The 27,705-nt window shown below is 47.8% G+C and overlaps 1 protein-coding gene across 2 annotated transcripts in view; it reads left to right on the top strand.

Moving 5' to 3' along the window:
- The window catches only part of NPR1 (natriuretic peptide receptor 1), an 82,373-nt gene that overhangs the window by 41,882 nt on the left and 12,786 nt on the right, over positions 1-27,705 (top strand). Inside the window, exons 5-19 of one of the 2 annotated variants that reach the window (XM_029581624.1) lie at positions 571-686; positions 1,939-2,071; positions 3,475-3,559; positions 6,665-6,785; positions 8,518-8,592; positions 9,973-10,050; positions 16,043-16,147; positions 16,279-16,350; positions 17,437-17,596; positions 19,186-19,341; positions 20,093-20,261; positions 21,041-21,187; positions 21,499-21,622; positions 22,608-22,676; positions 26,643-26,817. In XM_029581624.1, coding sequence (XP_029437484.1) covers positions 571-686; positions 1,939-2,071; positions 3,475-3,559; positions 6,665-6,785; positions 8,518-8,592; positions 9,973-10,050; positions 16,043-16,147; positions 16,279-16,350; positions 17,437-17,596; positions 19,186-19,341; positions 20,093-20,261; positions 21,041-21,187; positions 21,499-21,622; positions 22,608-22,676; positions 26,643-26,817 — 1,785 coding nt within the window. The remainder of the gene's footprint in view (positions 1-570; positions 687-1,938; positions 2,072-3,474; positions 3,560-6,664; positions 6,786-8,517; positions 8,593-9,972; positions 10,051-16,042; positions 16,148-16,278; positions 16,351-17,436; positions 17,597-19,185; positions 19,342-20,092; positions 20,262-21,040; positions 21,188-21,498; positions 21,623-22,607; positions 22,677-26,642; positions 26,818-27,705) is intronic. The other variant, XM_029581625.1, reaches the window with a different exon arrangement.

The raw sequence follows: 27,705 nt of genomic DNA, 5'->3' as shown, positions 1-27,705 counted from the left end.
GACCAGCAAACCACAATGCACTGTCTCACCATAACTGACAATTCCTGACTGTGACCAGCATACAGTGTTCACTCTCCAGCTACATGTGACCATTCACAGCCATGACCAACAAACACAGTTCATTGTCTGACCATTCCCAACCATGACCAGAAACCACTCAGCTCTGTTTGTGTGTGGGGCTAATAGTGTCCATGGTCTCACCCTATCTATCTGGCATCTCCTGTACTTGTGAAGGGTTATACAGTGTCCATGGTCTCATTCTCTCTTGCTGCCCTACTGGAGTGAGGGATTATACAATGTCTATTGTCTCGCCCTCTCTCTCAGGCTCCCCCTGCAGTTGTGAGGGGTTATCCATGGTCTTGCCTTCTCTCTCTCTCTGGCTCCCTCTACAGGTGTGAGAGGTTATATAACGTCTGTGATGTCACTCTATGTTTCTCTGGCTCCTCCTGAGATGTGAGGGTTATACATTGTCCATGGTCACCCTCTCTCACTCTCTGGCTCCCTCTGCTGGTGTCAGGGGTTATATAATGTTTGTGGTCTCACCCTATGTCTCTCTGGCTCCCCCTGCAGGTGTTAGTGGCTTCATGACAATTGATGAAAACGGAGACCGAGAGAATGATTACTCTCTCTGGGACATGACGGACAATCTGAAAGGAGATTTCCAGGTGCATGGGGATGGTTGGGATGTATGTGTTTGTCATCTTTTGTTATTAAGTGCTAATTTTGTATTTTGCCTTGGTTATCATGTTTTTGATGATTTTATTTGCTGCTTTAAGGCTTATGGCTGAAAGCAGGTTATCAAATAGAAAAATAAAATAATTTATTTTGTGCAGCACATGCCTCATCTGCTCCCAATAATTTCCATGTACTCAAACATTTTGAAGCCCTCTTGCCCCATGCCTTGTGTTTTGTCACAAATAACCAAATGCATAAAGGCACCCATGAGGGCCCTACACAGCATGAAGGAGACCTGAACGTTATTCCAACTTCTCTGTGCTGTGGTCATGTGGAGGTGTGGGCTCCATTCCCAGATCTATCTGTGATCCTCAGAGTGGTGTGCCTGTGTGTGTGTGTGTGTGTGTGTAGGTTTGGGCTCTACTTCTCAGAGTGCTGTGCATGTGCAGATATGTGGGCCTCCATTCCCAGCCCTGTCTGCTGTTTAGAGTGCTGTGCGTATGTGTGTATAAGCATAGAGGTAGGAGTTCTGTTCTTGGCTCTGTCAGCTACTCCTTAGAAGTGGTGGGTGTGGTGGTGTGGACTCCATTCATAAGAACATATGAATTTTCCATATTGGGTGAGACCAAAAGTACATCAAGGTCAGTATTCTGTTTCCATCAGTGGCCAATCCAGATCACAAGTAACTGGCAAGATCCCAAACAGTAAATAGATCCCATGCTGCTAACACCCAGGGATAAGTAATAGCTGTTCCCTAAGTTTACTTGGTTAATAACAGTTTATGGACTTCTCCTCCAGGAACTTGTCCAAACCTTTTTTTAAACCCAGCTTTAACTGCTTTAACCACATTCTCCAGCAAAGACTTCCTCAGCTTAATTGTGCACTGAGTGAAAAAGAATTTTCTCTGATTTGTTTTGATTGTGCTACTTAATAACTTCATGAAGTGTCTCCAAGTCTTTGTATTTTTTGAAAGAGTAAATGACAGATTTACATTTACCTGTTCTATTTCACTCATGCTTTTATAGACCTCTATCATATCCCTCTTCAGCCATCTCTTCTCTGAACTGAACAGCCTTTCCTCTTAGAGAAGCTGTTCCATCTCCTTTGTCATTTTTTAGTCACCCTTCTCTGTACCTTTTCAGTGCAACTATAGTCTAGTCCTGCTTCCGCTGCATGCACCTGTGCTTTTGTACTCTCATGCCCATCTGATTCATAGCTGAAGCTGCTGTCGCCTTTACCGCTTACCTCACTGTATTCTCCCAGATTGTATCCAATTACAATGGATCCTTGAAGAAGGTAATCGCTGTCCCCGGTGTGGAAATCCACTGGCCCGGAAACGTCATTCCTAAAGACGTACCACCTTGTGGCTTCGAGAACGAGGACCCTGCCTGCCAAGGTTTTAGAACCACTTTATGTATTGCTTCTATATTTCAGCTCAACCTTGAATGGGGCTTGAGGGGGGTCCCGATGCATCACACGGGAGCAATGATTGTAGGATCCATGGGGGGGGAGGCGGTGACTGTGGGACCTGGTAAGCATGTGGGCAAGGAGCGGTGCCGGAGAGACCCTGGCGAGAGCAATAGTGACTGTAAGGAGAGCTCTGCGTGGTTGCTGGGACGGAGACCATTGAGGCACGTTTTCTTCTTGTTTCTTTATTCCCCTAATATTTTACATAGAACTTCAGGCTTGCATCTGCCAACCACCCTCCCCCCCCCCCCTCCCCTCCCCACTTTAGCCTTCTGTAAGTATTCCCAGATCCTGTTCTGTGGCTCCACCAGCCCTCAGCTTCTGGACTGCCTCCAGAGTGGGCCTCCATCTGGAGGAAGTGCCACATGCTGAGCTGGCTTTTTTTTTTTTTATAGTTAATCAAAACAAACAGAGAAGAAGGAGCCGTACTTCTGTGTCTCTGCTCCAGCCCCACTGCATAGTAATGCATGACCAGCCTCCCTCTCTCTCTCTCTCAGCTGCTTGTACTTATCCAGGTGTCCATAAAATGCTTGTGTATTAAGGGGGGGGGCATTTTAGCACACTTTCATTGGAGGTGTTAAAAGGACCCGTGTACATTTGCACCTCCTGATCACAGGCTGATTTCCCCCCCTGACCTAAACACCTCAAAATGAAATCTCCTCATGCTCTCGTTCTGTGCCCTAAGCCTGCTTCAGGATTTTGAGATGGAAGACCAGCGGTGTGCCCCCCTTGCCCTGCCCTGCCCTGCCTGGCATGTGCTTTTGATCAGTCTGTTCAGGAGTGGGTGAGACTCGCATCTCCTCTCCCAAGCAGCGTGCCAGATCATCCCCGCTCCACTGGAAGCTGCTTGCTGAAAGATTCCTGTTTCGTAACAAAATGTTCTCTGTAGAGTGTGTAAATTCTCAGTCCCGAGAGGATAAGGGCAGTTAGGAAATTCATTTTTATCCCGAACGTCAGCGCACATGAATGTTTCTTCTGAAAGGTGATAGGAAAGTGTTTTGTTTTTTGAAAGCTGGAAATCCTTTCTGCTGCCTTTCAGAGTTTGAATGGCTTCCCTAAGCACAGTTCCTTGCCCCGGCTTTCTTCCTGGTGTTTCCTCTGTGCCCAGCTCTCTCTCTCTCTCTCAGGGCTCCCAAAGATAAGAGTCACAGGAACATTCCCAGCGTTAGGATGTGCCTGAGTGTTCATTGGCCGGGGAGGAGGGGCTCACAGGGGTAGAGGTTGGCGACAGTGTGTAGATGGCTTGATATTATTGTCATATCTTGTGGGTGTCTTCACATTTGCTGAGAATTCCACCAAATTTGGGTTTCCTTCTGTCTTGATGTCTTTCAGCCAGCTTCACCATTTTGGAGATCACATCTGTAGTGGTGAGCTTTATCCTGCTGGGAATCACCATTGCCTCCATCTTCATATACAGGTATGGAGCTTGCTGTGACCACTGCCAGCAGAAGGACTGTGCTGAGTCTCCCTCAGGCTCCTTATTTATTTATTTTATTTATTTATTTAGCATTTTTTATATACCGAGGTAGAGCAGAGTAGCCTTCACTCCGGTTTACAATTATAACAACCTGATACATAAAACTATTGAAGACATTGAAGAAACAACAGCATTTAACAATCTGAGAACTGTCATGTCAAACATATGGACAAGGCAAGCTATCCTAGAGGATAGGCATATTGAGAATAAACCAGATAAGGTGTACCAAAGGAAAGGTACATTGAGTAGACAGAGATCAAGTATAATGATAAGATAGTCTTAGATATCTGTAGGAAACAGGATGATTAGACAGAGGGGGGGAATAAATGACAAAATATGGGAAGCTGTGGGATTAAGTTTTGAGATTGATGAGCAGGCTGTCAGTATGAGATTGGCAGAGTAGCCAGGCTTTTAGTTCTTTCTTAAAAGATTTTGGGTTTTCTTATCAATTCCCCCACCTTTGACAGCCTAAAACAAATATTTACAGGTTTAATTCTCCTGGCCAGCCCTGTTCAAAATGGTTTTGTAGCACTAAATGGTGTTGGGTGGCAGGGCATTAAGCAGGGAAGAGGAACTGGAGCCAGATGACAACCAACATGGGCCTTGACTTTTACAGTCTGGGAGTACTGATAGACAGACTTAAGGGAAAAAGCATTGGACTGCTTCTGTGGCCAAGTCCACAAGCAAAGCACGTCAAACAGCACTGTCTGAATTTTCAAGAAGGCTCATCACCCACTGAAAGAAAAACATGGGGATAATCTGCATAGCACGGCAGATTCTCCCATAAGAAGCTTGCTGGGCAGACTGGATGGACCATTTGGTCCTTTGCTGCTGCTGCTACTATGTTAAGATTATAAGGGTTCTGAGCCTCAGATGGCGTGCCAAGAAAGGTTCAAATCCTGCACATGATCTGTGCCAAAGACTGAATGGTAATCACCATGAATGGTCTGCTGTCACTGTAGCTTCCTTAGGCTGCAGTAATAGTGATTCAGGGAGGGGGTGAATGAAGGTTGGAATTTCCCTTGCTCTCTCCATGGCTTCCTTAGGCTGCAGTAATGGTGGTTATTTACATTCAGGGAGGGGGTGAATGAAGGTTAGGATTGGCCTTGCTCTCTCCATGGTTTCCTTAGGCTGCAGTAATGGTGGTTATTTACATTCAGGGAGGGGGTGAATGAAGGTTAGGATTGGCCTTGCTCTCTCCATGGTTTCCTTAGGCTGCAGTAATGGTGGTTATTTACATTCAGGGAGGGGGTGAATGAAGGTTGGGAATTGGCCTTGCTCTCTCCATGGCTTCCTTAGGCTGCAGTAATGGTGGTTATTTACATTCAGGGAGGGGGTGAATGAAGGTTAGGATTGGCCTTGCTCTCTCCATGGTTTCCTTAGGCTGCAGTAATGGTGGTTATTTACATTCAGGGAGGGGGTGAATGAAGGTTAGGATTGGCCTTGCTCTCTCCATGGTTTCCTTAGGCTGCAGTAATGGTGGTTATTTACATTCAGGGAGGGGGTGAATGAAGGTTAGGATTGGCCTTGCTCTCTCCATGGTTTCCTTAGGCTGCAGTAATGGTGGTTATTTACATTCAGGGAGGGGGTGAATGAAGGTTAGGATTGGCCTTGCTCTCTCCATGGCTTCCTTAGGCTGCAGTAATGGTGGTTATTTACATTCAGGGAGGGGGTGAATGAAGGTTAGGATTGGCCTTGCTCTCTCCATGGTTTCCTTAGGCTGCAGTAATGGTGGTTATTTACATTCAGGGAGGGGGTGAATGAAGGTTGGGACTGGCCTTGCTCTCTCCACGGCTTCCTTAGGCTGCAGTAATGGTGGTTATTTACATTCAGGGAGGGGGTGAATGAAGGTTGGGGATTGGCCTTGCTCTCTCCATGGCTTCCTTAGGCTGCAGTAATGGTGGTTATTTACATTCAGGGAGGGGGTGAATGAAGGTTGGGATTGGCCTTGCTCTCTCCATGGCTTCCTTAGGCTGCAGTAATGGTGGTTATTTACATTCAGGGAGGGGGTGAATGAAGGTTAGGATTGGCCTTGCTCTCTCCATGGTTTCCTTAGGCTGCAGTAATGGTGGTTATTTACATTCAGGGAGGGGGTGAATGAAGGTTGGGAATTGGCCTTGCTCTCTCCATGGCTTCCTTAGGCTGCAGTAATGGTGGTTATTTACATTCAGGGAGGGGGTGAATGAAGGTTAGGATTGGCCTTGCTCTCTCCATGGTTTCCTTAGGCTGCAGTAATGGTGGTTATTTACATTCAGGGAGGGGGTGAATGAAGGTGGGGACTGGCCTTGCTCTCTCCACGGCTTCCTTAGGCTGCAGTAATGGTGGTTATTTACATTCAGGGAGGGGGTGAATGAAGGTTGGGACTGGCCTTGCTCTCTCCACGGCTTCCTTAGGCTGCAGTAATGGTGGTTATTTACATTCAGGGAGGGGGTGAATGAAGGTTGGGGATTGCCCTTGCTCTCTCCATGGCTTCCTTAGGCTGCAGTAATGGTGCCATTTCTTTGCTTTGCATGGGATTAGCTCCATATGACGTCATTGCTCTCTGCTCTTCTCAGGCCCCTTTAAGTTGTTTTCTGGGGGAGGGCTGCTGCTGTCAGCTTGGACTTATAGGGTTGAATGTAGCAGTGCTTATTTAAATCTAAGAAATCATGCCTTGTCCCTGGTCCCTGGCACAGTGAGCTTAGAAAGCGGCCATGACCCTGGAATCTGAGGGCCTAGGAAAAGCTCTTTTGCAATGTCAATACTCTTGCGGTCATTCAGAATATACAGTTGCTTGTTTTTTTGGTCCTAATATTTTTCTTTCATTTTTACATTTCTGGGAGTTGAAAGATATGCACTAACCTTGTGCCTTACATTAAAATGTTGGCTGTACACCTCCTGTCAGCCACATCCCTGGCTCACTGCATGCTGTCACTGTGAAGTGTGCGATGGCGGCATTTCTTGTGCCCTGCTGATGTCACCGGATTATAAGGGCACCGGGCGGGTCAGGCAGAGCCTTCATGCGGTGTGGACGAGCTGAAGCAGCGTTTTCTCTTTTTTCCTTAGAAAACTAAAGCTGGAGAAGGAGCTGGCAGCAGAGCTGTGGCGCATCCGGTGGGAGGATATCCAGACCAGTAACTTGGAGAAGAACCTGCGCAGTGCGGGAAGCAAACTCACCCTCTCCTTGGTAAGGGCAGTGCCAGCAGCAGCATGCCGGTGCATCTTCCCATGTCCCGTGGTGAGGAGTGCAGGCCATGTCTCTGCTCCTCAGACTAATTAGTCAGGTTCACCTTTCTATACCCCCCCACATACACTGTACGCCGTGTACCGGGGAGGAGAACCTAGTGGGACCAACCTGATGCAGGAAGCAGAACTCTTAAAAGCTCATCACAAATGGATTAAGTTAGTTCAATAAAACGGTTGTAATCTGGATTGGTTTTATTTGTTGTTTTGATTGTAATTGGGTGTTACGTGCTTTTGTACACCGCTCTGAGAAGATAATTGTTGGGTGGTATATAAATGGAAAGAAATAAAATGTGTTGGTTGACCCTTATTTCTCAGTTGCTGTCATAAGGTTTTCTAGGAATTTGTCAGTGGGACTGAGTCCCTCCACCCTCTTCCTCCTTGAGCCAGGTGTCAACCTCCATAGTCTGCTGCTCCCAGGCTAAGACCAAGCTCGGATGGAGTTATTTTTATTCGTGTACAGGATGGAGAGCATATGGGACTTAGACAGAGCAGATGGGTGATAGTGGCTGGCTGTGGCACGAGAGGCCGTAGCATCCTGAGTTAGTAAGGAGCAGAGAGTGGGATGCTTGATTCTGATCTGCCCTGGGAATGGCATTGTGCTGCCCTCCGCTTCTGTACCTTTTTTATGAGACTCCCTAAGCACCAGCTGAGTGTGCAGAACACAGCCCTGCTATCCTTCCTCCCTTCCCTCTATCACTTCCCATTGCAGTCCTGCCTCCGGAAAAAGGAAACAGAGGGAAGGGACATGGCAGGAAGTGCTGACAATATTATCGCTGGCAGCAGTGCTCCCTGCTTTTCACAGTCCCTCTGGAATCAGCCTGCTTCAGTCCTGCTTTCCTAGCAGGACAGTAGGGGTCAGGAGTTGGATCCTGGTGCTCCTCCTGCTGCCCTGAGGGCACCACCGCGGCTGGGCTCGTGGGCAGTAGGATTACTCTGAGTTATTCCCTCCCTACCCAGAAATGTCAGGGGAAAGTCAGACCAAATCCCCGGGCAGGGGAATCCCAGGAAGCCAACCTTGCCCTCAGCTGCCTCGCCACCCTCCGTAAATGCAGAAGAACTTTTTCAGACTGTACTACTTTCTTCCTGAATATTCATTTGGAGCTGACACTGGATTTGAAACAAAGGGATTTTTATGGCTAGAATTACTTTTTCTGTGGCAGAACTGGTTCCAGATGTGCTTAGGCTGTGGGACACATTTGCACAGTCCCTTCCCTTTGCAGCATTCTTGCTGAATATTTGGAATATGTTTGGCATGTACCTGTTGCAGGCTGCATGCGTGTGACCCTCCTGTTGCATGTTTGCAGTCCTCCTCTTCCTGCATGTCTCATGCAATGTTTATTTTTATTTAAGGTCTAAAATAGTCTGGAGTGGGACAATCTGCTTCTGATGACTTGCAATTCGGTGTTCTTTAGGTGGCCTCACGGATTTTTTTTCCCCATCCAGCTTATTCCCTATCTCTCGCACACATGGCGTGCAAAGGGGGGAGGAACAGGTATACTGCAGCTTACCAGTAAATGTGAGGGCAATTAGTGGTGAGGTTGCTATTATAAAGTCAGTGTTCCTGAAGCGGTATGAATTAGGAAACAGGCTGATGCTGGTCTGACTTCCCAAACCCTCTCACTCCTCCCATTGACCTGTCACTCCTTCTCACTTCTTACCTTCCTTTCTCCTAGAGAGGTTCCAACTATGGATCCCTACTGACTACAGATGGCCATTTCCAGGTGTATGCCAAGACAGCGTATTACAAGGTTGGTGAAACTTACAGGCTGGTGACATGCTCAGGGCAGAAGGGGAAGGGGGCAGAGATCAACAGGAGGTGCTGTCACAAAACTGTGTAACTGTTGTTCCTGAGGAGGCTCCACAACTTTTCTTGGCAATTTGCCCTTCTTTTTTTTTTTTCCTGTGTCCTCTAAACAAACGGAGCCGAGAGTAACCACTCTGGCAGGCTGATGCGGAAAGGTGCGTTCAGCTGACTGCATCATTCTGTCTGCGTTTGAACGCCATTTTCTGTGGGCAGAACTTACTGCCGATGCAGCAAGAGGTTTGTGTGCAGAAAATGTGCTTTCTTAAACAGGAGTGCTGCCCTAGCGCCCTGGCATGGAAATCCCCCATGCAAAGGAGGGCATTAAGCAGTGATCCCCCGATGCAGAGAGACTGGGTCTGGCCAGCGCACCTTTCTTAGTGCTGGGTCAGAGCTGGAGTTGTTGCCAGTGCTACTACTAAAAAAAAAAATTTGAAAGAAAAGGTTTCAAAAAGGGAAAACAAAAACAAGAACGCTCCAGGTAAGCGCTGGTAGCTGCCGCCACTTAACCGGATAAATACTGATTTATCTGGCAGCGGGAAGCAGCTGCCAGATAGCCAGATAAGTCAGAATTTATATGGGTTCACTAATAAATATTTTAAGTAGTTAAAAGGCGTCAAATTGTGCTACCCATCGCCAGATAGCCGGATAATACTAATTTATCCAGCTAAGTGGTAATGATGGCTGCTGCCACATATCCAAATGATGTCCTGGCGTTTTTTTTTTAATTCACGGCAGGGGAGCAAGACTGATACTTCACTTTCAATGCATAGCCAGCATGGCTCTCTGCTTCAACAGCAGGGGGGAATGAAGAAAGGTGGATCTATATTCAGGCAACAACCAACAAGGGCTGAATTACATAGTCTGGATAAACAGATAAGCATGGGTGTAGCTTGCTTATTGCGGTGGTTAATACCCCTAACTAATTAAGCTAGATATTCACTTAGATGCAGTTCCAACACTGCTCTCTACATTAATGGTGGGGGTGGAAGGGAAATAGAATAAAAAAGGTTACTAAGAGCCAAGAGAAACAGATAAGTATGAGAAAAAAAAAGTGCGAAAGCTTGCTGGGCAGACTGGATGGGCCGTTTGGTCTTCTGCCATCATTTCTATGTTTCTATATGTATGTTAGCTTATTGCATTGGGAGTTAAAAAAAAAAAAATGTTAAGCTGAGCATTGAAATCGTGCGCTGAAATCATGTGCATAGTGTTTTAACGCTCAGCTCTATGCATCGGGCCAGTCAGATGGATTGGTGGGCAGAATTTAGCACCCTGACCTGGTTCTCCTAGCCATCAATGCTAAGCTCTGGCCCCTTCTCTCTTTCAGGGAAACATCGTAGCTGTGAAACATATCAACCGGAAGAGAATTGAGCTAACTAGAAAAGTGCTGTTTGAGCTGAAACATGTAAGGCCACGTTCATTCTTCACTAATTTCTCCTTCTGGTAAATTGTATTACTCCAGTGAGAGATGTGAGCCCCCTCCCCTGTGGCCTTCAGATGTCCCTAACCTTCAGGAAGAATGCTGGCTCTTTCTCTTGTATGAAGAAATCTTTCACGTGTCGCTGGCCCACGGTGCTCCCTCCCGGCTCCGGTAGTTTGGTGAAACCCTCAGCATGTTTGATTGGGTTCTGATGGCACATTTCAGCCCCTGCCTCTCACGTGTGATTTGTCTCTTTCCTTCTCCGGGGACCTCTCCTACTTGACCTGAGGAGACCGCTGACTGTTAGTGGGCGTGTGGCTCTCCGCTGCCCTGTCCTCTCTCTCGCCTCACACGCGCGCTCGGCCTCCAGGCCCCTGGGATGAGCAGCAGGAAGCAGTTTCTCCAAAAACGAGATGGTTTTTTTTTATAGTCTCAGAATTGGGAAAAAGTCAGTTAGGAGTCAGTTACAGTGAGAGAAGTATTTAGATGAGGCTCCCCACTCCCCCTGGGCCAAGAAATGTATTTGGGCAAGTCCCTCCGTTGGAGGCTGTATAGAAAATGGAATATTTCTGCTCTGGGAATAGGAGCAGGAAAGAATTATTATATTGTTGTTGAGAAGCCAGCACAAGGGAAGAGCAGAGAGCTATAAACCCATATATCATACAGACAAATGATGGGGGGAAGGGCACTGTCCTTATCCAGAGGTTTTCAAAATGTTTTCTCCCTGTTTGAAGGAAAACAAATGTTGGAAATGTAGATGTGCAGTGTCTGAGGAGGGCAGAGGAGAGGGGGAAGAGATGTATGGGGGGTATTTTAGTGGTGAGAGGGGGAGCTTCCTCTGCACTCAGGCAGGCCAGTCCACATCAGTGGGTTATGCACTCCTACCAGCAGATGGAGACAGAGTGAATCAGACTCCCTGACGTCACTGACATCAGCCCACCGGTATTCTCCATCTCCAGCAGAGGGACATGCCTCTCCCTTGTGCGGATTGCTTGTGGTAAAAAAAAACCAAACCAAACAAAAACGATTTGAGAAAAAAGATTCAGACGCACCGCTTGAGCTCCTGAGGTGACACTTGTTTGGTTCCTCCCTCAGTTGAGCACTTTTAAGTCTGGAAGTGGAAGAGGGAGTGCTCGGTAGTGAAGTCTTGTGCCCTCTCACCTCGTAGCCCCGGAAAATAGGACGAGGGTGTGCTCAGTGGTGACGGCTTGTGCCCTCTCCTCCCATAACCAATAACCCGATCATGCTCCCAGCCAGGAAGGGCTGAGCTCAGGTTAAGAAAAGAGTTAGTAGGGAAGTTTTAGGCCCCCTCCGTTTGTTCCTTACCGGATCCTCCCTCCCTCGGCGCTTTTTCTCTGTGGCTCTTACCCCCTTTTCCCTCTCACTTCTCTGGGGAGTTAGTGAAGTGTGGAGGTGGCTCAGGCTTGGCAGGTTGAGCAACTTTTGGCTAGGCCCCGCTTCTCGGGCTCGGTTCAGCCAGCTGCGGGATAGGCTGCGGTGGCGGTTTTTTTTCACCACATGCTGAGGTGTGTGCACGCATTCTCGCCTCGCGGAGGTGTCCTGATCTGGGCATGCACGTGCGCTCGTACTTGTGCACGTAAGGCCGTGGCCTAGGTCTGAGCACGTATTTGCGCAGGTACACCCGGGCACTGTTGGTGTGCACGCAGGAGGCCGCCTAGAGCCAAATGCAGGAAAGCTATGGCGCTGGGGACAAAAATGTCTGAGCACACTATCTGTGAGGCTTGCCATATAAGGGCAATCCAGTGATCGCTGTCTCTATGCCTGTGTCAACGCTGTTTAGATGTTCAAGGTGATTGGCTACTACAGATTTTGCCAACGTTGGATCATCCCCTCTGACTATGGTGGCTCTGGAGGGGAGTGGGGGTGGGAGGTGAAACAATGGAGAGTTCCTCTCCCCCTTTTGTTCCTGATGGCAGAGGCATCCCCGAGAGAGGAGTCGGAGAGTTCCAGGTTTTGGCCTGTGGGCACCGGTATGGATCCATCCTCCTCCTCCTGGGTGGAATTTTTCCAGGGCCTGCAGGCTTTTCTGCAGGGGCGCCCAATGGAGGCGCAGTAACCTACTAAGAAGGGATTGCCTGCTCGAATCTCCCACTTGTCAGCCACTATGGGCAAATGCCACAGGGAGGCTATCCCTGGAGATGTTCAAGGGGATATGGATCATGATACGACAGATGTCTGATGGGGATTTAGACGGAGAAATTCCACCTGATTTGGAGCCACATCGGACTCTACTCTGATTTTTTTCACAACGATGAGTTACCGAGTCTGTTGGCACAGTCCTTGAAGATGCTCGGTGTGGACGGAGGTGACGCTACAGGCTTACAAAAGAAAGTTCCCTATATATACCCAGATCAGTCCAGACTCCTGGGTTTTGTCTCCTTGCCAGCAGATGGAGACAGAGAAAGTTTTACTGACACTATATATAACCCAGTGTGCCACCTGCAGTCTCTCAGTATTTCTCTGTCTCCAGCAGATGGTGCAAAACCTGCAGTTCTGCAGTCAGGAGACTGTTTTGGATTTATGAGCCTTCCTCCAGGGGGTTTTAGGGTCCTAGTGGGTCCTTCCCTGCCTGTACATAGTCCCCTGGGTGAGGGCACACATGCGGCCACTTCAGCGCACATTGCTTTCTTGATGGAATCTGCAGTTGCAGGAGTACACGGTGAGACTCTACTGGCCATCAGGGGTGAGCATCCAGTTGCAGTGGTGGTAACAAATGGAAGAGGGTTTCCTTGGAGATATCGGACTGGTTAGTGCTCAAAACAGATGCAAGCCTTCTGGGTTGAAGAGCTCACGGTCAAGAGTTGGTGGTGCAAGGTCAGTGGAAAGTTGAGGAGAGGCAGTGGACCATCAATCGGTTGGGAAGCTCCTACAGTACGACTGTCATGCTTCCAGCTGCTTGCCAAGCAGCTGGAAGCTCTAGCGGTAAGGATAATGTCGGACAGTGCCACAACAGTGGCCTACATTAATCAAGGCAGAACCAGAAGCCAACAGGTGTTGGTGGAGGTAGATGTGCTCATGGTGTGGGCAGAACAATTTCTGCAGGACATATCCACCTCCCACATTTCTGGGAAGGACAATGTAAGGGCCAACTTTCTCAGAAGGCAGATCTTGGACCCAGGAGAATGGGAGTTGGCAGATGAGGCCTTTCAATTCATAGTGACGTGCTGGGGTCAACCGTACCTGGATTTACTGGTGATCTCCAACAAAGCAAAGGTACCTCTGTTGTTCAGTAGTAGAAGGGATCCGAGAGCGCTGGGCATTGATGCTTTCGTTCAGGTTTGGCCGCGGAGCCTTCCCGCCATGGCAGGGTCATTCAGAAGATTGCATGTCAAACTAAAACTGTACTTCTGGTAGCTCTGGATTATCCCCAGAGGCGGTGGGATGTCGATCTTCAGAGGCTACTGGTGAACAGTCCTCTCAGACTACCTCTCAGGAAGCATCTATTGCATAAGGGGCCAAAACTACATAATGGTCTGGATTGGTTTTTGTCTTACGATTTGGCCCTTGAGAGAGCTCAATTGCTGAAGTGTGTAAACACACACTGCAGTATTTCCACTTTACTTTGGGCCAGGAAATGTTCTATATCTCTAGCTTATGTTAGAGTTTGTTTGAGAGCTGGTGTCAGGGGCGAGGTTCTTACCCTCTTAAACTTGAAATTGCACTGATATTGGAATTTTTTTCAGGAAGGTTTGATTAAAGGCTTGGCCTTAAACACTCTGAAGGTGCAGGTAGCAGCTCTCATTTGCTATAGGGGCAGATCAATGGTGGACCCTTGTCTTCCCATCCATATGTGTCCAGGTTTTTGAAGGGCACCCTTGTGGCTACCGGTTCCTCTTTGGATCCTTAATCTGGTCTTGCATTTTTTAGTGGGTCCTACAATTCAGCTACTGCATGTCTCTCTTTGCAGTTGCTCACCTTTAAAACAGTTTTTTTTTGTTAGCAATCTGTTCGGCACAACAGGTCTCCGAGCTGCAAGCTCCTTCTTGCCATGAGCCATGTCTACGAATGACTCCGGGGCGGTACAACTTAGGACTGGTTTCAGAGTTTAATTTGAATCAGTCTATTGCCCTGCCTGTGCTGGAGAAGGAAAGAGATGAGTGTGATTATCATTTGTTGCCTGCCTTGGATGTCAAGCGGCATCTGGTGCGGTACTTGAAGATTTGTAGATTAATAGCTATGAATGTTACTTTTGTAAACCGTTGTGATCTTGACATGGAACGATGGTATATAAAATGTCTAAATAAATACTCTCTCTTTCGGGAAGTCTGATTGACTGTTTGTGCTCCATGGTGCAGGTAAACAAGGAGAACCGGCAGCATGAGCAACTATAGCCCTGTGGGTGAAAGAAATCATCCCAGCCGCTTATGTGGATGCAGATGTCCCATTACCTAGATAGGTCAAGGTGCATTCCATTCAAGCTCAAGTGCTTTCATGGGCGAAGCTTCAGTTGTCTCCCATCGAGATTTGCCAAGCAGCAACGTGATCCTCCTTACATACTTTCTCCAAGCATTACCGCTTAGGAGGATGCAACTTTCGCACATGCGATGTTGACGGGACCGCGGGCAGTCTCCCGCTCTTTTCAGGAGTAGCTTTGGTACATCCTACTGGTGTGGATTGGCCTGCCTGTGTGTAGAGGAAGGAGAAATTGCTACTGACCTGATAATTTCCTTTTCTCTAAGGAAGGCAGGCCAATCTGCCTATGTGCAGAGGAAGGAGAAATTACTACTTACCTAATAATTTCCTTTTCTCTAAGGAAGGCAGGCCAATCCACAGCCCACCCTGAATTGTCTACTTGCTTTTAGTTCGTCCTCTATATGCGGATGATAAATAGTGTTATTTCTGTTAATTCGTTTGAAAGACTGGTAAGTGACATAACCAGCCCCTAAGATTAGTTGATGTTAACTTTTTTGCTGAGCTCAGTGTTTCCCAGTTGGTTGGAAGCATGAGTGGTTGATTGTTAACCTTTTAGATCCTGCTCATTGTAGGAATTATTTCCTGATGCCCCTTTTTACATATTGTAGTTAACTAGACCCAAATATGGTATAAAAAATTTGCAAGTAATTAAAAGTACTTGAAAAAATGTTCCACTTGTGGAACATTGGTACCTGTCATTTTCAAATATAATCAGTTTATCCCCAGTTTAGCTTTTCGAGAGATACTGGAGGGATGATGTGAGTCAGCTTTACTCTGTCTCCATCTGCTGGTAGGAGTGTATATAACCCACTGGTGGGGATTGGCCTGCCCTCCTTAGAGGAAAGGAAATTATCAGGTAAGTAGTAAGGTCTCCTTTGGCAGCTTCTTTGTGATGGTGTCTGTCTAAGATTTTCCCATCCCATGAGCTGTCATGGAAACGACATGAGAGATGGGAAGGGATTGAGCCAGAGAGATGCAAAGCAGGAGGAAATCTCCCCTGCAGGTTGAAAAGTTAATTGGATTCACCAAGCACCTTCAGTATAATTAGTTCTGCGGGTTTCCTATCTAAGAGAGTGCAGCAGGATTGGGGGGGGGGGGGGGGATGCTTTAATCCTTGCTATCAGAAATGCTTCTATAGGAACATTTCAGAGTTTCTCTGAAAATGGCCCATCTTGGGAAACGATTCCCACATGTCTGTCTCTCTCTGCATCAAAGGGGCTGATTTACTGGCAGCATCACAGGATCCTCTCAGTAAATCAGCTCCTTTGAATACTTGCTTCACATCATGGACCCCAAAACTAAAATGCATAGAATCACACAACATTCCAAAATACAAACTTTTTTTTTCCTTTTAAAATGAACCCCCATAAGACCGACCCCCTCAAACACAGTGGACCCTCTTTCTTTCGGGTGCTCCTTTGGTGAACTGGTGCCTTTGCAGTGTTATCAGTGTAGCCTGCGCTCCTTTCCAGGATGTGCACATTTGTACAGAGCATTACGAGGCGACCCAGAGCTAGGAGGCAACATGTTCCTTCTCTTGCAGGCGAGAGATGTGCAGAATGAGCACCTGACTCGTTTCATTGGCACCTGCATTGATCCTCCTAATATTTGCATCCTGACAGAGTACTGCCCAAGAGGAAGTCTGCAGGTATGGCTGGAGGGGAGGGGGGGGGGTGTGATGGGGCGGTCAGAGCCAAGTGAGCAGAGCCCTCACCGTCTGGCTGTGCATGCCTGTATCTGTAATTTCATCCTGGTGAGGCCTGCGGCTTGCTTTTGCAGGATATCCTGGAGAATGAGAGCATCACATTGGACTGGATGTTCCGATACTCGCTCATTAATGACATTGTGAAGGTAACCTGCTAGCTCAATGCAGGGATTCTTCCTTTCCCTCTCCCTCCCTCCACCTTCCTCAAATTCCTTACCCCGCCTTCCTCTCTCTGCTCACCCTACATCAGAGCTTCCCCGGCCCCTCTTTCTCTCTCTCTCTCCCCCAATTTCAGATTCAGGAAACTTTATTGGCGTGACATTTCATGTCTTTCCAAAGTAATGCATAAAGTTATTAAAATAAAAGGAGACATTTAATTATACCCATGATTGTGATGACTGTTAGAAACCTTAGACAGTACAGTACCATGAACTTTTTATATTGATCCTGGTAAAGCGTCACGCTAAACTGGCCTGTGCTGCCGTCTGTCTGCATTGAAAAAATGGAAAATACGAAATAAAATATCGGTAAGGTCCAGTGTGACCTCTTTAAAGGACGACCCATATTACAAGGGTTTTTGAACAATGATGGCAGTATAGAAGAGGCCTACTGTGTATCAGGATCCAAATAAAAAGATCACGGTACTGTGCTGTCTGAGGTGTTCCCTTTTCTGACAGTCATCACAGTCATGGGCATAATTAAATCTGTGTTCACTGCATGATACAAGTTTTTGTGTTAAAGTGTGTAGAGAGCTCTAAAAAAAATTATGTAAAAAAAAAAAAGAAAAGAAAAATCTTTACGATTAATAATTAAAATAGTAAGAGAGGTTTCCCAATAGATACCCAAGTGGTTGTTTTTATAAATTGTATATTGAAGACTGGGAATTTCAATGGGTATTAGTTAGGTTAAAATAAAAGGAGAACAAATTATATAATACTGATAACTATAAAAAAAAAAAAGACACTTGCTGGATTCTGGGGCCAGTCAGTGTCGTCCATGGGAAGCTCACGTTTCTGGTCTGGTGGCAAGGGATGACAGATTTTGCTGCTGTTTCAGGCTTAGACACAGTTTCTTTCTGCTCATTCTTCTGATTTTCCCGATATCGTATTTTGCAGAGGAGAGGGGGGGAAATGCCTTTTTGTTTCTCTTTCTCAGACCGTGCATTGCAGGCAGAGTCTCTGTCTCCCGTCCCTGTATTCCTGACCTCTCCCCTGCTCTTTTCTCTGCCACAGGGGATGCTTTTCCTGCATAACAGTGTGATTGTTTCCCATGGAAACCTCAAGTCCTCCAACTGCGTGGTGGATGGCCGATTTGTGCTGAAGATTACGGACTATGGACTGGCCAGCATCCGGAGCACCGTGGACTCGGATGACTCACATGCCTTCTATGCCAGTAGGAAGCTATGTCATGCGTGTGTTGGTGCAGGGTGGTGCTCCGTGCTTCACTTATATAGCCAGATTTTGAGTAAACTTTCAGCTGAATTTAGACGCCTGAGTTTTCAGCTGAAGGTTTCCCTAAATCTATGTGCTCAACATTTGGGTGCCTAGATTCAGGCCTGCTGTTCCTTTCCTTAAATTAGGTTCCCTTAGGTGTACTTAGCGTTTTAAATTCACCAGTAAGTGATTTTAACTAACTCTGCACCCTGGCCCCACCCAGTTTTTGGTAGCTGAAATGTAGGTGCTCAGCCTGGCTCAGGTTTCAGATGGGCCAATTTAACTGCCTCGTTCCCTCCATGACCAACAGGTGTCCCCCAGGACTTCATTCTGTATCACTTGCTGCAGCTTTTGAGCAAAAGGGGGAGACTGTGGTTCTGCTCACCCCTGCATTTTCAGCAAGGTGCCTACCTGCAAAGTTCTGCGTGGGCTTGAAAGCCTGCACAGAACAAGATAAGGTACCCATGTAAACGTGTATGTGTGTACAGTCAGGCACATAGATTTGAGAATACAATGTACCTCCCAAACCAGGACCTCTGTCACTCCTTCCTTAAATGTATCCACACAAATAAGGCCCTCTGACACTCCTTCCTTAAGGACACCCTGACACTCCTCCCTTAAATGTACCCACCCAAATCAGGCCCTCTGACACTCCTCCCTTAAATGTATCCACACAAATAAGGCCCTCTGACATTCCTTCCTTATATGTACTCACCCAAACCAGGCCCTCTGACACTCCTCCCTTATATGTACCCACCCAAACCAGGCCCTCTGACACTCCTCCCTTATATGTACCCACCCAAACCAGGCCCTCTGACACTCCTCCCTTATATGTACCCACCCAAACCAGGCCCTCTGACACTCCTCCCTTATATGTACCCACCCAAACCAGGCCCTCTGACACTCCTCCCTTATATGTACCCACCCAAACCAGGCCCTCTGACACTCCTCCCTTATATGTACCCACCCAAACCAGGCCCTCTGACACTCCTCCCTTAAATGTACCACACAAATAAGGCCCTCTGACACTCCTCCCTTATATGTACCCACCCAAACCAGGTCCTGTGACACTCCTTCCTTATATGTACCCACCCAAACCAGGTCCTGTGACACTCCTTCCTTATATGTACCCACCCAAACCAGGTCCTGTGACACTCCTTCCTTATATGTACCCACCCAAACCAGGCCCTCTGACACTCCTCCCTTATATGTACTCACCCAAACCAGGCCCTCTGACACTCCTCCCTGAAGGACACCCTGACACTCCTCTCTTAGTGGAAGAACGCTCGTACCTTTAGCCAGTTCTCAGCGGTGACTTTGATACTTGCCCTGTCTATCTTTGAATGTTCTTTCTAGCTGGGCTTGTGGAAAGCTGCACTGGGAGCTGGAGGACGTTCTTCCATTGGATGCACTTGTAATCACTGAACATGTGTTCCGGGTCACCCGGAAGTTATTCCTTCTTTACTTAGAGGCCTTTGGAGATGCCAGAGGAGGCGGCTGTATACTGGGGCACTTTGTCATACAGTGGTGAATGTCTTTCTTGTTCAGAGAAGCTTTGGACGGCCCCGGAGCTGCTGAGGATGGAGAACCCTCCCCCGCAGGGCACCCAGAAGGCTGATGTTTACAGCTTTGGCATCATCCTGCAGGAAGTAGCACTGCGCAATGGGGTTTTCTACGTGGAAGGCATGGACTTCAGCCCCAAAGGTGGGGCAGCGAGAGCATCAGTCAGGGGCAGCTCTATGGTGTGTGTGTGTGTGTGTCGGGGGACATTCCTTGCTTTCTCTCTTCTCCTCTCCCCCCCCCCCCCCCCCCCCACACTCGCTCTGTCACCTTCTGCCTCCTGCAGGGACTCGTTTCCTGGCCTCGCTCTTTCACGCACACTCACGTTCACTCTCCGGGGGGGGTTATTTCCACCCAGGGGGGGGTTTCCACAATAGTGAAAAATAACCTGCGGAGGATTGTGCCTGTTTTTTTTTTTTGTTTTTTTTTTGTGTGCGAGTAAATTTTCTGTTGGAGGCGACACACAGTTTTGATTATATAAAAAAACCCGCACACTTTGTTCCCTTTCCCCGCCCCAGGAATGCCTGTTAACAAGGCGGACTACGTTGCATGCACTAATCGGTGCTCCCATTTCAGTGGCTAAATCACCGTTTTACTCACAGAAATGCCTTTGTTTATTGCTCTCTCGGTCATTAAAATGAACAGAGAAAAATCGTACATAATAGTGAGAACAGTAAAATAAAATTAACCAGGCCTATCTCAGGGTCTGGTGCTGTTTAGGGTTGACTCTTCTCCCAGTTCCTCTAACTCATTGCCTCCTGCAGGGACTCTTTTTTTTTTTTTTTATCCCCACACATGCTTTCCTATCTTCCTGTCTCGTTTGTGTCCACCCCCCCGCCCTCTTTTTTCATTTGCTCTTTTCTTAGTAATAAAAACAACTATTTCACTTTTACAGAGATCATTGAGCAGGTGAAGTGCAGACGGAAATTATGTTTCCGTCCCTCCACCAGTGTGTACGGTCACATGGAGGAGCTGGGGCTGTTGATGCAACGCTGCTGGGCTGAGGATCCCCTTGAAAGGCCTGATTTCAATCAAACCAAAGTCCTTCTCCGCAAATTCAACCGGTGAGCACCCTTCAGCTAACACGCTGGCCAGAGAACATCTGTGTGCCCCTCTCTCTGAGACCCCCGCCGCCACGCCTCACACGGACTGAAAGATAGCCCACCTGCTGCCACGCCTCACACGGACTGAAAGATAGCCCACCCGGACCCTCACACTGGCAAACGCTGCCCAGTGAGACACCCGCTGCCACACTTCACACGGACTGAAAGATAGCCCACCTGCTGCCACGCCTCACACGGACTGAAAGATAGCCCACCCGGACCCTCACACTGGCAAACGCTGCCCAGTGAGACACCCGCTGCCACACTTCACACGGACTGAAAGATAGCCCACCTGCTGCCACGCCTCACACGGACTGAAAGATAGCCCACCTGGACCCTCACACTGGCAAACACTGCCCAGTGAGACCCCCGCCGCCACGCCTCACACGGACTGAAAGGTAGCCCACCCGGACCCTCACACTGGCAAACGCTGCCCAGTGAGACCCCCGCCGCCACGCCTCACACGGACTGAAAGGTAGCCCACCCGGACCCTCACACTGGCAAACGCTGCCCAGTGAGACCCCCGCCGCCACGCCTCACACGGACTGAAAGGTAGCCCACCCGGACCTTCACACTGGCAAACGCTGCCCAGTGAGACCCCCGCCGCCACGCCTCACACGGACTGAAATGTAGCCCACCCGGACCCTCACACTGGCAAACGCTGCCCAGTTAGACAACCCCTTACAGTCCCCCACACTTCCCAGTGAGACATCCCTGAAAAAGCTTTCTCCTTGTTGCAGGGAGAGCACATCTAACATCCTGGATAACCTGCTCTCCCGCATGGAGCAGTATGCCAATAACCTTGAGGAGCTGGTGGAGGAGCGCACGCAGGCATACTTGGAGGAGAAGCGCAAGGCAGAGGCACTGCTGTACCAGATCCTGCCCCAGTGAGTACCTGAGAACTGCCTGTCCCTGTCCTCGCTCCTTGCAGTGCTTTGTATTCTTCTCAGGATGGGCTCGTGAGATGTCTGGGCTGAGTTCCTAGAAGTGGCAGTGATGGAGGACTTCTCTGCTTTTCAGCAAGCTGCACAGGGACCAGACATGGTCTGTCCTTTGAACTCCTTCCTGTTATCAGGAATCCTTTCCCTGTTCTGAGCAGGGGATTCCTGCCTGCCCGGTGCACTGACCCCAGCTTCCCTTTCCGCGTCCCCTGCCCACCTACTGCACGACCGACCGTTTCTGTTTCTCTGCCTTGCAGTTCTGTGGCGGAGCAGCTGAAGAGGGGAGAGACCGTGCAGGCAGAGGCATTCGACACGGTCACCATTTATTTCAGTGATATTGTGGGTTTCACGGCATTGTCTGCAGAGAGCACACCCATGCAGGTAGGTGGCCTCTGCCAGGACCGTCCCTCCATGTGAGTATTAAGGCGGATCAGGACTAGGGAGGATGATGGTGCCAGGAGTGGAGCTTGGTGCAGTTTTCCTATTGGTTTGCATTGATGAAAAGTTTTATTCACTGGCTTTGCACCAGTTCTCAACGGGGAAAGTCCAAGCGCATGGTCCCTTTGCACACTCCCCCACCAAGGTTTGCCCCTGCTTCTTCTGCAGATACTTTTTCCCTAGATGTCCTCTCTGGGAGGGAACTCACATTATACCGGAGTGGACTTTTCAAACAGTCAATTTACCCACCTCCTCTAGGTTAATATGGACAGTCAGTGCCCATGTGCTGGAAGCATCTCTGTCCTGTCACAGTGCAGCTTTTGTAGTGCTTCTCTTTGTGCCTTAACGGGTCTTGGTCTGTTTTAGTGAGCTGTGTCAAAGCTGAATAACAATGCAGGAAATGTATTAAATTAATGTAGCAGTTTTCAATTCAATTGGCAAATTGGACATGGGATCTGAAAACGAATTTCAAGGAAAAAAAAAAAAGCTGCGGTTAGGATAAGAGGGGAGGAAGGAGGGTGCTGGGCAGGCTGGCACGGAGATAAACGGCGCCAGCTGCATCTGGCGTACCTCTCCCAGCCCCAGCTTATCTTGCTCCCACTCCTGACATGGTCCAAGGCTTCCCTGCTGGTGCAGACCAGGAATGGAAGTGCGGGATGGCCTCGGCTTGCTGCTTTGCACCCTATTCTTGTTTCTTTGCTGTCTCCCACCCCAGGGTGCTCAGCTGCTTGGTTGCATTGTTCGCAGTGATTGATTGTGTTTTGTATCCGGCTGACCGATTCTACTGACATTTCTCCATCTTATCAACTGCAAACAGCAAGAAATAACCCTTTCCTTCTCTCGCCTCCTTTTCTGTCCTCTCTTTCTCTCTCAATCTCCTCCTGTACCCTCTCCCTTTCTTTCTCGCCTCCCCTCGCTTGTTTTCCAGGTCGTGACCTTGCTGAATGACCTGTACACCTGCTTTGATGCCATTATAGACAATTTTGATGTCTACAAGGTAACATTTTAGAGGGTGATTTTGAAAGCCATCTCTGGGGGTAAAAACAGTGCTTTACCTGTGGCTAAGAGTGAGCGTCGTCGCACACCATGTTCACTCCAGGAGAGAGGGGGTGCCAGCATGGCCATTTGGCTAGGGTCTACAGTGTTCAAGGGGCCTACTTTTGTTGGGCAAAATAAAAAAAAAAAAAAAAGAAAGCTAAATATATCTATTTCTAACATGTATAAATAAAAATTTCAATTGTAATTGAAGAATTTGCTAACAAAAAAGCTCATAAAGCCTTCTTTAAATAAATACAAATTATTTGGGAAATTTAGAAAACGATTTCTCTTATTAAGCATCACATCAGAACCTTACATAGGGGCCTACTTTTCTTAGCTGGCATGGGCCTAATTCTGGCCCTGACCATGTTGAGAAGAGCCGTCCTGGGGGCACATAAATGATGTGCAGAGATCACAGGGTGTTCTCCCAATGTGCAGGGGTACTTTGTACTTTGTCCCATCCATCCTTAGCCTGCCCCCTGAAACACCTTTTTGTGGGGGTAAATGTATGCATGCAATAAACTTCTGTGCAAGGTTTTAGGGAGCTAAATATCCACAGTATGCATATGCGGTGGATTTTTACATGTTCAGAAGCTCGGTGGGTTTTACTCAAGTACCCCTTGGGGTGACGACTGATTATACAATACCCTCGATCTCCGGAACGGGTCCGGCTTTTCCAGGAATCCGTCCCCCCAGAGGAAATGCAGGCACTCATGCAGCCAGGTTGGCGTGGGAAGTTTGTGGTGGTGGAAGACATCTAGAAAAGCCATAAGGCCCTGGGAGATTGGATCGTTGGCCAGGAGCCATGCTGGTGGTGGTGCCTATCTGAAGTTTTGTGAGACCTCACGGTTGGATGCGGGAGCTTCTGTGTTGAACTGAAAAGGGAATCTTACGGACTCAGTTACCCAGGAGGGTGGAGGTTAATGAAGGAAAGCAATGCCCTGCAGGCAGTCCATACTCTGCGGCTGGCAGCTGGGATATATCCCTGCACTGTGGACAGGAAGAACTGGGCAGCCTTCTTTTCTTAGTGCTGTCACGCAGTAACTATAGCTCGCGCATGTCTCAGCGCGTGCCAGGAAGTCTTGTAACCTGGTGGAGTTTTTCTTTCAGTGCAGTGCTGTGCAGACATGCTGTACTGTTCATTTGCTCAAGTTGTGTTTTTTCTTTTATTAAAAAAAAAAAATCTTGAAACATCTGATGGCTGTAAGAAAAGAGCCTGATGTTTGCCGTTCGATACGCAGGGAAAAGCGCCCAGGCAATAAAGTTTAACATGCAGTGAGACCCCTTTGCAGCGCTATCCCCCATCACCGCCATTTTGTTTATTTCACACTTTTCCAACTGCAGAGTTCAGAGCGCTCCAGCAGTTCAGTATTTAGATTTGTTAAGGAGGTTAAGGGGTATAATTAGGAATATTCCGGCAATGGAAGGTCATTTAGACGCCAGTTCTCATTTGGAACATGACACTTTGTGTGGACTCCGTTTTGTTCTGTGTGTGATCCTCACCCTGAGCCTTACGGATGAATCCTGTCCCCCACAGCACACATCCATGCATTTTCTAGATGCTGAACAGAGTTGTTCAGTGCTCCGCAGCCTCTGAAGTGTTACACTCTCTCTCCCCCTCATGTTAAGGGGGTGCTGCGTATTTATAATCTCAGAAACTAAATAAAGGCACAATCTCCGTCGCTATATGAGGTTGAGAGTGTGGGCAGTCTGTTGACAGCCTTGAATCCCCCAAGGCATTTCGGTGGGGAGGAGAGCTCCTCCTCATGTATTCCCGGGAATCTCGATAGTCTCAGAGGGTCCAGATGTCAGCCACCGAGACTCCTGTGGTATCCCAGAAAGATGTGGCCTCTCCTCCTACCTCCCTCCCAGGTCTGTGTTGGCATCAGCAATTTTTGAGGAGGAGCTGGATAGGAAAATCCTGGAGGCCCTGCATCATAAGATGCAGAGAATTGGTGTATCGGCAGCAGCAGCATCAGTGTCCCTGCAGAGGGACGTCCACCCCTTACTGGAATCCTTGCTAGCACTTGGTGGAAGAGATGCCAGTTCCTGGAGGGGCATCAGCATCGAGTACCACTGCACTGATGATAATCTCCAGTCCATCAGGGAGGAAGCTTCTCCGGGATGCAAGGGTTCATCAGGGCCTAGGTCCCAGAAGACAAATGCTGCCCTCACTGAGGCCTTGTCTGCTAGCAGGTGAGATCCAGGTCCGCACCCTCAACATGCCAATTGGGATCGGACTCTGAGTATTCCTGGTGAGGGGGGGGGGGGAGGGTATGGCTAGAGCTGCAGATCTGAGGACGTCTACAATCTCAGTGAACAGGTCTCCCCTTGTACCCCTCTTCTCATAAGAATATGCCATACTGGGTCAGACCAAAGGTTCATCAAGCCCAACAGTGCCCAATCCACAGGAAAGGAGGTGGTCTTCACCAACTTAACAAGAGGATGGCAGACATCATTCAATTTTTTTTTTGGTAAAAGGAAGAGTTTAGGGCCAAGATTCTTGACATCCTCCAATTTGTGAACTCCCAAAAGTTATTATGGCAGTACTCATCTATGAGATCCTTCAGGAGAAACAGATGAGTATGTGGGAGCATCCTCTTTCTGTAGCTAAAGTTAATATGAAGGGGAGCATGATATTGAGTCTAGAAGACTCCAGGATTTGAAAAGCCGCAGCTGCCTCACCAATCAGTGGTGGTTGAATCCACTGTAAAGAAAGCCAAGCAGTCTAGACCCCATTCATCAGTTTTCCCAGGAAAGACTCTTGTACTCTAGGCTTGCTTGGGAGAGAGGTTTGTCAGGGAACTATGCTGCATGTCTGCATTGGCTCTTCATGAGCCAGTATATGTGAGATATTCTGAACAGTGTGAAAGATAGCAGAGAGCAAGCAGTTTGACGCCTTGGAATCATTCATGAACAAGGGGTATGGAGTGTGGAAAGCACATGGGGATATGGTGGTGCAAATCCCCGTGAGACGGTCTGAGAATGATTATGGAGGTAGAATTAGACCAGGTTAGTGCTTGACCTACCAGTCCTGGGTACCTTAACTGAGTAATGAGGACTTCATGGACTAAAGTATTGAAAGCCACTGAGAGGTCAAGGAGGAAGGAGCACCAGTAGGGTATTTTGTCTATGATCCAAGTGGAGTTGCAATTTATCAATTAGGTTTACTTATGTGTCGCTGTGAGGGGTGAAGCTGGATTGTAATGGGTCCAGGTTCTGTGAAAAGCAGAAACTCAGCTGTAGTAACACAGCTTTCTCAATGTTTGTGCCCAAGAGGCTCAGGTTGGGTTTCTTTAAAGTTGGTGTTATAGTTTTTTATAGGCAGTCTGGTAGGTGACCCTCTGCTAAAGATGCATTGATTATGGGTTGGAGGCGATTGTATAGCCCTGATTTTGCTTGCTTGATTACCCAAGGAAGGGTGAGTTGTATAAGCGCTCCAATTAGCACTTACCTGTATATAATGAGGAAGTGTCATTTGCAAATGAGGCTTTACTTGGCCCATAGGAAAGAGTGTGATATGCAGCCCCTCCCACCAATTCATATGGGCCTAGTAAAAGGATTCAGACCAGGCATTACATTTTTTCATTCTACCTTTCCTAAAGTGAAAGGGCTGGAATACCATGAGGGACTTCTCTCCCCTGATCTACAGTGAAAAAGTATCCCCTCTCCTTCCCTCAGGCACAGAGCAGCAACCCCTGCCACCTCCTCACGCACTCGTCTGGAAACAGTTGCTTGTGAGTTAGGCGAGGCAGGCTCTTTATGGGCAGGAGAGACTCCCGAACCCTTCTGTCTACAGTGCATTTGCTGCCAAATGACGTAGCTAAGAGGCAGTTTGCCATATGTGGCCCCTATTAGTACTTGGGTGCATTGGACTGCATTGTCCCTCACAGCACTAATGCTAAATCAACATTGTATCTTGCAGGTTGAAACTATCGGTGATGCCTACATGGTGGTGTCTGGGCTACCAGTCCGAAACGGGAAGCTGCATGCCAGGGAGGTTGCCCGCATGTCACTGGCACTGCTGGAGGCTGTGAGGACCTTTAAAATCCGCCATCGACCGGAGCAGCAGCTGAAGCTGCGTATTGGAATTCACAGTGGTAATGGTCTCCATGCTCCCACACTCCTTCAAGTTCTTTTCCACAGGATGCAGAGTTCACAGTAATGCTTCCTACCTTTAGCCTTAAAAATATGGGACTTCCTTGGGAATTTGGGTTTAAGTGATAAAAGGCAAATCAATCTGCATTATACAGTGAACTGAATCTTCCTATCTGGTCAACAGCTGTTCAGCCCTGGGTATCACTTTAAAAAGGGAGATTATGATAAAATGAGCAAATCAGTTAGACAATAATTAAATTAAGTGGTTGTCAAGGTTAAAAGTTTGCAGGCAACATGGACATTGTTTAAAAATACCATCTTGGAAGCCCAGATAAAATGTATTCCATGCATTAAAAGGCTGAAGGAAGACCAAATAACTGGTTTAATGGTGAGGTGAAAAAGATAATTAAAGCTGAAATTGTATCTCTTTAAAAAAAATGGAAAGCAGACCTAAATGAGGCAAATGTAGCAAAGGTGTTAGGAAAGGTGGTGAATGAACAGGTTACACATTTCATGGAGGATGCTGGAAGCCTAGATGGGTATCAGGCTGGTTTCAAGAGAGGGTATAGTAGGGAGATGGTTTTATTTGCTGCTTTGGATGATATTTTGAAAAAGAGGAATAAGGGAGTAAGTGTAATCATACCACTCCTTAAAAAAAACTCGCTGGATCCTACCTGTCCTGCAACTATCATCCCATCTCCCTTCTCTTTTTTGCCTCCAAACTATTTGAACGTGCTGTTCACCACTGCTGTCTTGACTTTCTTACATCTCAAGTCATTCTTGATCCATTCCAGTCTGGTTTTCACCCTCTATATTCAACTGAAACAGCTCTTGCCAAATTTTCCAGTGACCTATTTATGGCTAAAGCCACAGGTCTTTGTTCTTTTCCT

This window comes from Rhinatrema bivittatum, chromosome 16, assembly GCF_901001135.1.
Source record: "Rhinatrema bivittatum chromosome 16, aRhiBiv1.1, whole genome shotgun sequence".
Lineage (NCBI taxonomy): Eukaryota > Metazoa > Chordata > Amphibia > Gymnophiona > Rhinatrematidae > Rhinatrema > Rhinatrema bivittatum.
Note: the sequence above shows the minus strand (reverse complement) of the source record. Positions and strands in the feature narration are given on the sequence as shown.